We start from the raw sequence: 11,740 nt of genomic DNA on the forward strand, positions 1-11,740 counted from the left end.
GTTACTGCTTCATTAAGACATAGATTAAGATTTTTGATTGATGTGAGTTCATCCTGATCATCTTCAGCCTCGGGTTCTGAGTCTTCTTCATCTTTCTCTTCTTTTAACCGTTTTTCATCCACATTATCTCTCTCTACAGTGGGACAATGCCTTTTTTTACTGCTTGGAATCGTGGCTCTTGCAGTACTAGCCTTTTGCATTTCACGTCGTAGTTTGCTAGCAAGAGCTTCTAGAATAACTGCAGTGGATCGACCTTGATCTTCTTCAATTCTTTTAAATTCCCATGCACTCAAGGCTTGTGTTTCATCATCCTTAGTTACATCCACCACGAGGAAACCTTTAGTCGATTCTTTAAAGACACTCTTAAAAGTATTCCACATGAACAAGGCGAAGAGGCACAAGGTGAGAATATGCTAAAGGAAGCAAAGAAGGAATTCCTCCTTCATTGCAGATTCCAGCCCATTGATGGTCAGCATTGGGCTTATGCTTGTAATCAGATCGCAAAAGAAGCAAAGGAGGTCAAAAGGCTCACTTCAGAACAATTTGCAAAGATAAGTTCATTCCATTATTATCCCGCAACAATCTATATATTCAAGCATGAGATCAAGTATTTGATTGAGTCCGAAACACTTAATCATTATGTCCATGGAAAGCATAAGATATCCTTAACATCAGAGGTCTTACAGAAGGCAAGGGTTATATGGACAACATTTGGTTCTCCAAATCCTGATTTGAAGCGAAAGGTCACAAAAGCAGACGCCGACACACTCACAAACTTCTACAAAAGCAGACGCCAACACACTCACAAACTTCTATACTTCTTTGAGTGCAGTTGTGCCTAGGGGAACTCAAGAGCGAGAAGAAAATATGACAAGCCTCAAGGTGGAGAGGGACAGATATGCCGACTACACTTCTATCATATTTCATCCTATTGAAGTGTTCAATGAGATGCTTGAAACGTGCATTGCTTGTGAGCGTGGACAGTTGACCTATGAAGCTCCTTTGTTTATCTCCAAAAAGTCAAAGGTAATGGATAAGAAGGAGTTGATGGCAAGGATGTGGAGGCCTATAAAGTACTTACCTGACAAGTATGCATCCATGGCAGCACAAAAAATTTTAAAGAAAGAATGGTTTTTTGGTAAGAAAGACAAAGACCACTGCATGGAAGAATGCATCAATGTACAGGTGAGGCGTGATACAGTGCATAGTGCCATTAAGTATTTGTTGTCAGAGGAACAAATTCCACTTACTCATTGTAACATTGACTATAATGTGGTCAAGCATATAGCTTCTTTGTCAACACCCAAGGTAAAGCTATGGGCAAACAGGCGGATTAAAAAGGATGAGGATGGGTCAGAAATAGTAACCTCTTACATGAGAAAAGAAATCCACAACTGGTGGTTGCATATGTGGAAAGATTAATCAGCGAGATAAGGATGCCGGCAGATATGCAACAAAGCTTTTAATTCAATGTAGAGATTACGGTAGAGTCTGGAAAGCTTGTGAACTTCAGGGGAGTTTCAAAAGATGCCTTCATCAAGAATGAGTCAGCATGGGATAAGCCACAACTATTCTTTATCAATGAAGTTTCTAGTGATGATATCCATAACTTCATTGATAGAATAGTATATACCACCATTAGCAAAGTGGCAATTTGCAACATTGTCATTTTTGTTGATAAAAAAGACAAAGAAGCCATGCGAGTTACTCTAGAGCGAGCAAATTCATCAGATTTGAAGATCTATAGTGGTGTTTATGCAGCAAAGAGAGGCAAAAGAGAATGTGGCATAGTGATTCAATCTCTTGAATCATTCTTTTTGTGTATGTGGAGTCCCAACCCTGATCACTCCTTACAAAAGAACATAAGAGGGAATTCAAATAATTTGAGATTGATGCTAGAAGAGCAAGATATTCCCAGGTCCATACATTATAAAAAAAAGAACTATGGAAGTCTTGCAAAAAGTGGGAGTCTCTTGCTTACCATGATGGAGAATTTGCTACCGGCAGGTTGGGAGGTCACCTTGTGCAGGATGGGATATTTATTTGAGGATCTCCTCAGAAAAGGCAACTCCACAAATATTATTGAAAACAAGCCTTTCATGGCTTATCTTCAGCTTCAAGCAGATCTAACCACAGGCTATGAAAAAGAGATAGAGCACAAGGACACTGATGACATGGATGATAACCTTGAAGATTATAATGTCCCAGTTGATGATGATGAAAAGATGGACTTACATGACCGGTTCAGAGAGAGGTTGGTGGATGAAGACAAACATGATGATGCCTTCTTTGATAATTATGGCTCGTAGGGTTATGTAAAAAGGACACTACGACAATACCTCGACAATACTTAGCGGTATGAACTCTCTATTTCTCAACTAAATACAATTTTTTAAATAAGATTTAAATTTAAAGATAATGAGTCTAATCTCTCATATTTGTTTACAGGCAATAGAGGGAGAAGAAATGGATGAAGTCAATATGGAGGCACTCCCTTCTACTTCAGCAATGCAACCACCTCTAAATTTGATTGAAGAATCCCATGAGCACAAGAGCTTTAAAGACACCATGAAAAAGCAGAATGACCGCAAACATAGAATAAAAGCTATGGTAGAGACCCATTCTGCAAATTTAGCTGCATTGGATAAAATCGAGAGCTCATTTGAAGTTAGGATTGTTTTGAAATGAGAACCTCAGTATTTGAGCTTTGGTAGAGAGGAGGCTTCAATCCTCTCCAATCCTTTAGAAGAGGTTAATGACAATGTTATCCTGGCTAATCTCAGGTAACGTTTGTTTATTTGTTGCTACTTCAATGAGCTAACATTTGTTTATTTGTTTATAGTGTAGTTATATATCAGTTTCCTAGTGCAGAATGCAAATAAATTCTATGAGCTAACATTTGTTTATTTCTTGGTGCAGTGTAGTTATTTCTCAGCTTCCTAGTGCAGTGCAGCATCGTGTCTACATGCTCGATGCTCTCCTTTCTTCTATTCTTAGCTCTCCTCAAAAGACTATAGAAGATGTTTGTACCTGGTTAAGCCCTTTGAATTTAGATGGGGTGCGAGTCATCTTTATGCCTTTTCATGAGGAGTAAGTATCAACTCTAACCTTATTTTTACTATTTCTTTGGCAAGTTTGTGTAAAATAATAATCATTTTTATTCTGGTCATGTAGCTCACATTGGAGTCTGATCGCTTGGGACCTTGAAGTCAACCGTTTGTGGTTTGTGAATTTAATGGAAGGCTATCATGCCAACTCCCCAAGGTAATTATTCTCTTAATATTTTTATTACTTTCTTATTTTGTATCTTATGATCATGACATATTAATATATTTAATATGTGATGATGGACAGTGCTGCATATCGGCTAGTATCTGCTGTCAGAACAACCACGGAGCAACAAGACCAAGTAGAATTCAAAAGACGTCTACCAATGGAGCAAAAAGATGGGCACAGCTATGGGTGGAGAGTTGCCTACAACTGCATGTTGTTTCTTAGAGAGATTTTTGATTTGGAGTTACCAGTCAAAATGGAATCATATACAGAAGCCGATCTGCTAGCGTTTCGAGCTGAGAGTATTCAGCGTCTGATTGCTACCATTGGGAAACAACGTGAAAATATGACTACATTGCAGCATGTATAAAACCTTATCTTTATACTTGTATGCTTGTTCAAGCCTTTAATTGGGATGTGTAAATCTCATAACTTTTTTATATTTTCCTCCAAGAGGAGAAGAGACTGAGTCTAATGAAAGCATGCTATCTTTATATTTCTATGATTATTTAAACCTTTATTTTTATTTGGGATGTGTAAATCTCATAACTTTTTAAATTTTTCCTCCAAGAGGAGGAGAGACTCACTCTAATGAAAGCATGTATGAAACCTTATCTGCTTGTTTAAGCCTTTATTTGGGATGTGTACATCGCATAACTTTTTTATATTTTTATAGCAGAAGGAGGATGTAGAAGACATAGCAAGTGAAGAAGAATACGATGTAGACTACTCTCTCAATAAGATGAGTCATGAAAATATGAATCTATTGGAGCAAATTGGAAGTTGATTCACCGTTATGTTGTTAATTCGAAAACAACCTCATTTTTTTGAATTTGGTGAAGAAGAGATTTTAATCCTCTTGAATCCTAAGAAAGAGGTTACTGTCAAAGTCATTACAACCATCCTCAGGTTTGATGTAGCCTTTTCCTTGGCTTTATACTTTGCTTATTTTGATTAAACCCAAGAAGCTAATACCTTTTTTTTAAATATAGTAATGTTATAGCAAATTTTCCGCAAAATATACAAAGCGTTTCATATATGCTCGATCCTCGTATTTCGGAAGTGCTTAGCAACAAAGAAGAAACCATAGAGGATGTTTGCAAGTGGTTGAAGCATGTTCCTATGAATGAGGCACGAGTTATTTTTACAGCATATTATGAGAAGTAAGCATCAAACCCTACTTGTTTTTTCTATTACATTGCTAGAATTGTCTCAAACACAGTAATTATTCTTTATTGATAATGCACCTCACATTGGAGTCTGGTAGTCGTGGACATCTTTGCTAAGAAGTGCTTCTTTGCCAACTCAATGACATCCGCCCATGGCACTGTGTTAGAGTAAGTATAGACTACACTTGTTGTCACTTCTTGACATGTAGATTGATATGCAATGCACATATTCACTGTTGTTATATGTTTTGATGTGCAGATCATCTCAAAAGTTAGTAGGTGCTTTCGACACAGTAATGCGGCAATGTGACTTGGCACAACAAATAGAGTATATAACATGTCAGGTATCACATCAAGAGGATAGCCACATCTATAATTGTGGATGGAGGGTGGGCTACAATTGCTTTTTGGTACTTGGTCAAATTTTTGAGATACAAAATGACACCACACTATCAACATATATGGATTTGCATCTCTATGCATTTATAGCATGTACCATTCGAGCAATCATTAAGGGCGACATTATGGACCCTCCCACAAGGCAAATAGATAATGGCTCACAGGAGTGCGAAATGAATGTCGTCAAAGAGTCAAAGGGGATAGAAGACCTCAACTCTACAAACATGGCTTCATTGGAAGAATTGGGAAGCTCTTTTAATGTTAGGTTATGATTCAACATAGACCTCAGTATCTTGAATTTGGGGGAGAGGAGATTTCAATCCTCTCTAGAGCTTCAAATGAGGTCAATAACAACGTTATGATGGCCATTCTCAGGTTTGATACAAACTTTTTCTCTGCTTGATAATTCAATATTTTGATTAAATCTAATAAGCTAATATTCATTTATTTGTTGGTGCAGTATAGTTATCTCACGATTTTGTAGAGCCGTACAAAACCGTGTGTATATATTGGATTCCCTCCTTTCTCCTATACTTAGCGATAGCAAAAAGACGATAGCCGATGTTTGTAAATGGTTACAGGGTTTACATTTACATGGCATGTGAGTCCTATTTATGGCATATCACGAGATGTAAGTATCATGGCAACCTTTATTTTCATCTTATACTGGCAACATTGTGTTAAATAATAATGGTTCTTAATTATTCGTGTAGGGAACATTGGAGTCTGGTGGTTTGGGACCTTGAAGACAACTATTGTTGGTTTGTTAACTCGATTGCAGGCTTTCATGGCTCAGTGCAAACGTAAGTATTCTATTAATCTGTTGTTACTTCTATATTATGTACCTTATGTAATAGACACACTAAGTTTTTTTAATATGTCATGATGAGCAGGTCGATTAAGAAGTTGGTATCTGCTATCAGAGAAATAGGACTGTACAAAGACTCGCTAGACTTCCAAAAGCATTTAGTAGTAGAGCAGGAAGATGGGCATAGTTGTGGGTGGAGAGTTGCCTACAACTGCATGTTGATTTTCAAAGAAATTTTCTCACTTAAGCCACAGATCTCATCGGAAGACTCTTTGGAGCTCAAATATTCAGAGGAGGATATACAATTGTTTAGGGCTGAAATCATTCGAGACCTAATTGCTACCATTAGAATACAACGTGCAACTGAAGCAATATGAGAGCTTGCATTTAAGGAAGAGGAGACGAGGAGGAGACTGAGTCTACTGTGAAAGCACTGCACACGACAGAAGAAGTAGAGACTCAGTGTACACCTACAGCACCACAGCCTCCACTGCAAGCATCAGAAGTGTTGCCACAGCCTCCGCTTGCATTTAAGGAAGAGGATACTGAGTCTACTCCGAAAGCATTACATACTACACAAGACTGAGTGTACATCTAGAGCACCACAGCCTCCATTGGAAGCATTAGAAGAGTTGCCACAGTCTCCACTAGAAGCATCAGAAGAGTTGTGATGCATGTATGATGTTGTGTTTGTATATATGCATGAGGAGCATATTCTCATGATGTTGTTTACTCCATGAATATTATGGTTGACATTTATTTGTTGCAATGTATGAATCATGATGTAGTTTTTGTTGATTATACACCAATTTCTGACTTATTACTTAAGTGGCATTTAGTCATGATATTTATATATTTATTTCATGCACACAATTTTATGATATGAATGTGTGATGATGTGATTATTAGGAAATATAACCTTCTGTGATGAGAATTCTGATATGAATATGTGATGATGTAATATTTGTAATATATTTCATGGCAAAGTATCAATTCCCAATGCTCCACTCACTTAAAGTACAGCATTCCCAATGCTCTGCAAAATTTTATTCAATTGGACAGTCTCCACTCACTTAAAGTAGAGCATTTCCAATGCTTCTCTCACTTTATTCCAACCCTTATCCTTATCATAGCGAACACATCGTGCCTTAGTGCACTTGTATTCTTCCATCGTAGTCCTTCCACAAACACTCTCTTATTTCTTAGATCCTAGTCCTTCTGATTAACTTGTATTCGTCTTTTACTTTATGTCTTCCCTCACTTTCTATCACTCTTGAAGGAGGGGTAGCTTACTGTGGATCCCTCGCTATCGCTCCCTCACTCTCCTTCTCCCACTTTCCCTCTAAGACAATGACTAGTTACTACCCGACTTCATTTACTGAACTCAAATTCTGTCTTAGATCTCTTTTGTATGGACCAATGAAGGGAAAATCATTCAAGGAGGATATGTTATGCACATGGCTGCTTGATTTGAACTCAGCAGAAGAGGTGAATATCCTTAGCTTTCTTTTTCGCTTCTTTCAATCACGTACTTCTTATGCGAACGAGTTAAATTTTCGTACAGGATATGGCGGTGGCTAGAAGCTGTATTGACAAAAATGGGGAAGATGAGGAAAGCCAAGAGAGAAAAGAAGAGTTGTTGAATGCTTACAAGTCGGCGGAAGATTCGAAACAAGTTGTGAGGAGAGTCTGTGAGGAGATTTGCGATGGCAGCCCTGGTTACGCATGGCCTGCAAGTTTAAAGTCTGCTTGTTTTCATGAAGCCAATGCCATAGTAGGCACTTTCGAGGATATATGCTCTCTCTAATGACTTAATAGTCAAGTGATGGAAATTTAATTCCATAGAAATTTAAAGTAACTGTGAAATTTAATTCCATAGACTTATGTGTTTTCTAAAGTAACTGTAATAGACAAGAAATGAAACTACAGTTCCACAAAGACTTTTTAGTTCTCTAATGTAAAGTTGTAATAGACAAGAGAGACAAAGATGACATCTTCTAGGCTGAGCTAATGGAAGGTGTTTTTTAACACCATATGGCTTTGAGTTATATGATCTACTTCTTGTACAAATGTCTCATGCTTTTTTTTAAATGTACTCTAGTTTTTTAAATGTACTCCAGTTTTTTTTCTAATTTGATTTTTTAAAATCTTACTTTTTGTCTCTTTTAACAACATGAAGTCCTCTTTTTTTAATGTACTCTAGTTTTAATAACATGTCACGTCATTTTTTCTAATTTGATTTTTTAAAATCTTACTTTTTGACTCAAAGTTTTGTTTTATAAGAGCCTCTTTTTTTTAAATGCTTTATCCAAAATTATCTCACAAAACGAATTTGGATAGTGCACTAGTCCAAAATTAATGAAATAGGTGTTTTTGGTGGTTGAATAAACCTTTCATATGGTGGACAAGATGCTTGTTCTCCTTATGGAAGAATGGGACTTCTCTAAAGCAAAAGGTCTTCATGTAGTTGTGTCTACTAGGGGTTTTGCCAATGGGAACCATACAGGCCCGATGCCGCATGCACATTGCACCTGTACATTGTATGCACGGCTCGTCTTAGAGGAAACAATTAATGGACTTTTTCAGCTACCAAGGATCTCCTTGCAACCCTATCAGTTGGCCTTCCGATTCACTTCCCTTCGCATACATTATCCAAGCACTTTTGGATATTCAGGCTATCTCACTCCTCGCTTGCCAACTATAACCCTTTGTTTTCAAGGGTTAGATTTATTGCATACTGGACCATCTGGCATGATAGAAACCATCGAATGTCCTCTCATGCTCCTTTAGATACCTATGCATTCTTATGTATGTACATACGTACATATGTAGGTTGTTGAGATGATGGATTGCAACCATCTTGGTTAGGGGCATAGTTAGACACATGGGTTAGTGGGCATGGTGGATAATTATGTGGCACCCCATTTGTGTAGTTGAATGTTTGAGGGTTAGCAAGCCACCAACCTCTCCATGTATATCTTATTTGCAGTCCATCTTAGGTGCCCCATTTTTTGGAAGCTTATTTGATTTCAATCATTATCACTTGTCCAACTGTCTTTTGTCTTCTTCTTTCCTCCCTTATGTGCTTGATGTAGAGCTAAAGCAACACCTTGTTGGGGATTGACCCTTAAAACTTTAGCACTCCTAGATGTGAATGTCACAGACTCTCCCTACCCTCAATTCCCTACAAATGTTTTCCTCTCTTAGCTCTATGTTGTAGACATTGTGACCTTAAAAATTTTCCATTGTAGCATTTGGGTAGATGACCTTGAGTTTCATCCTACCCATGGAGGACCTCTTGATTTTGAAATGCCCAACTTGTACTTGCTAGATTGGGTCTTCAGCTATAGCTTCATCGACATCCCTGAGTACGATATCATGACCAACAACATGCTCTAGGATGCCATGAAGCTCCATGAGCAGCTCAACTCTTTTGCTAGCTAGATCATTGAATCTATTTCACCCCATGAGCTCGAGCAACTTCATCTTGAATATATCATGGAGTACACCATGGAAATCCAATGCCTCAACTGTGATAGACTCTTGTACACCAACAACAAAGGGATCTCTTGGGAATCCCATTCGCAACATCTCCTTCAAGAACCCCTCCATGTTACGACACTCTTGCACTTGATCCTACTCTATGCACCTTTTGCACAAGGGACCCTAGAATCATATGGCAAGCAGTCCAAGCAATACAATGACAACTTCTAGGATTCTAGTAGCTACTATTAGTGTTTTCCCTCACTCACACCTCATTGAAGTGTGTCCTAGTCGTCCCCATTGTTGTGACGTTGGTGTTGTGGCTATTCTTGGTGAGGAGAAAGCACTTCATGCCACAGTTGTTGTTAGAGGCAAGTGCATCGAAGCACCCATAGCCTAAATCTATATTTTGTTTTAGAGGCAGGGTTTTATATGCAACAATTCTCCCAACACAAGAATGTGAAAGAGCACTTGTAAATAATATGTTTTACCAAATACTAATTAAGGAATTGCAATTTTCTCTATAGTGTGATACCTATTTTGGCATTGTTGTGAGCACATTTTCTCATCAATTGGGCTAACATGCTACTTGTGCTTAGAGGGTGGCTTGAGCTAGCGTCAACGAGTAGTGGGTATGATATGAGAGTATGTGGGGAGGGGGCATCGTGATGTGGCGATGGGGAGTATTGGGTGGAGGAGGGAAGAGATGGAGCCAAAGGCCTGGAGCCAAAGGCCTCTTCCATGGAGATGGGGGTGGGTGACCTCCAGGTGAAGTTGTGTACAAGGTTGGCAATGCCGAGGAAGGCGACAGCGGTCCCTAAGTGGATCCCAGGGCATCCTCTACGACCGCTACCAAATGGCAACAATTCAAAGTCACGGCCACCCACGCCTATGCCCTTGCTCTCTCCATCCGCCATGAATCTCTCTGGCCGGAACTCATCAGGTTTCTCCCAGAAGCTAGGATCCCTCTCTATGGCCCAGACTATGGCCCAGACGTTGACCATAACCCGAGTGTTCTTGGGTAACATGTAGTCTCCTATCTACGTGGCTTGCTTTGCATAATGGGGTACGGTACTAGCATTGGTAGAGGTGGATGTAGTCTCCACGTCTCCTTTATCACAGCTTCCAGATATGAAAGCTCTTTGAAATCGGACGACTCCACTTGTCGATCCTTCCCGATCACACGATCCATCTCTTCCTGGAGCTTCTCCATCGTTGCTGGATTGCGCAATAGCTCCGCCATCGCCCATTCTATCGTACTGGAAGACGTCTCTGTCCCTGCGCCCAATAGTTCCTACCCAATAGAACGGTCGTTTGAGATTGTGATGATTAAATACTTCGCCTCGCACCATGCACGAAATATGACAGACGACAGGCAGCGGCGGAAGAAGTTGCTTGCGAGAAGCGTCGCTACGGATTGAGTGTTATTGTAAAGGCGATAGTTGCGGAGGAGTGACTTACGAGAAGCATAGCCTTAACGAGAGTAGTATCAGAGGCGTTGATCGTTCTGTTGAATTCCAAGAGCGTTGCGAGCATGTCTTTTGACACTTTATCCTCCGTCTGCTGCATGCGTTCTGTGACAATTCCGTTCAGAAGAGCGTCCCACTTCTTGAACAGGACATCCATTATCTTGCAATGTCCAACGGGATCGAACCATTTGAGGTAAGGCAACACATCGCCTATAATCGGTGACGCCAGTAACTTGGACCCAGCTCTGAGTAAGTCAGGGATAATAGAGAAGCGTCAGTCTGCCCTCCGACTAAATAAAAGCCACGATACGATGTTTACGGACAGTGAAAACGCCCTTTCTCGGATGCGCACAGCAGAGCCCGCCTGTTTTCGGGTATCCTGAATGAGAAACGTGATCTCCTCGTCTCTGATGTGCTTATACAGCTGCACGCTTCTCACAGAGAGGATACCTTGTGTGTAGAGCTTGCGAATGGCATGCCAACACGCATTAGCATCCACTAAAACCGAGCCACTATTGTTGTACTTCATACGTTGGGCGACTTCTAACGGAGGTTGTCATGGTGATGGAGGACGTGTTTTGCGAGGGCAGGAGAAGAGACTACGACGGCGGGTACGTTGCCGAGTCTGATGAAGACGATGGGACCATAGCGTTGCGAGAACTTAAAGAAAGCGTGATGAGGGATGCAATTGCGGAGGAGGTGGAGGTGGCCGATGAGGGGGAAGGCAGGGGGGCTGGGGGGAAGGCGACGAGCACGAAGGAATGCAAAATGGAGGTAGAAGCTGTAGGCCAACGTGAGGAGCAACACAGGAAAGATGAGTGCAGAGCTTATATGGGATAGCAATTCCCACAAAGAAGCAGCTAAATATAAGTCCATTGGGTAAGGACTGATCAACACTCAAGGTCTCTCTCTCTCTTTCTCTCAATCTCTCTCATAGAAGCTGCAGGCCAAGCTGGTGAGAAACAAGCCAGCATTGCAAGCCAGCATTGCAGGAAGGTCAAGCGAAGAGCTATCCAACAAGCATGCATACTCCATGGGGAAAAGACTTGTTATTACTCTCAAGGTCTCTCTCTCAATGCCTTTCCATGGTTTTACAATATCCTAATCAATGTATGGGATTCCCTCACAAAGGATTCCCT

At 40.1% G+C, this 11,740-nt stretch overlaps 1 protein-coding gene across 1 annotated transcript; it reads right to left on the reverse strand.

Moving 5' to 3' along the window:
• Positions 1–10,168: 10,168 nt before the first annotated feature.
• On the reverse strand, positions 10,169–11,130 carry LOC147884099 (flavonoid 3'-monooxygenase-like). The gene is made up of 3 exons (XM_087398144.1): positions 10,925–11,130; positions 10,594–10,846; positions 10,169–10,426 (listed from the first exon to the last, which is right to left on the reverse strand). Exons 1-3 carry the CDS (start codon positions 11,128–11,130, stop codon positions 10,169–10,171), a joined length of 717 nt encoding a protein of 238 aa, XP_087254270.1.
• Between the last annotated feature and the right edge of the window lie 610 nt (positions 11,131–11,740).

The sequence above is a fragment of the Dipteris shenzhenensis genome, chromosome 27, assembly GCF_047967505.1.
Source record: "Dipteris shenzhenensis isolate YYH24624 ecotype China chromosome 27, Dip_SZ_1.0, whole genome shotgun sequence".
Classification (NCBI taxonomy): domain Eukaryota; kingdom Viridiplantae; phylum Streptophyta; class Polypodiopsida; order Gleicheniales; family Dipteridaceae; genus Dipteris; species Dipteris shenzhenensis.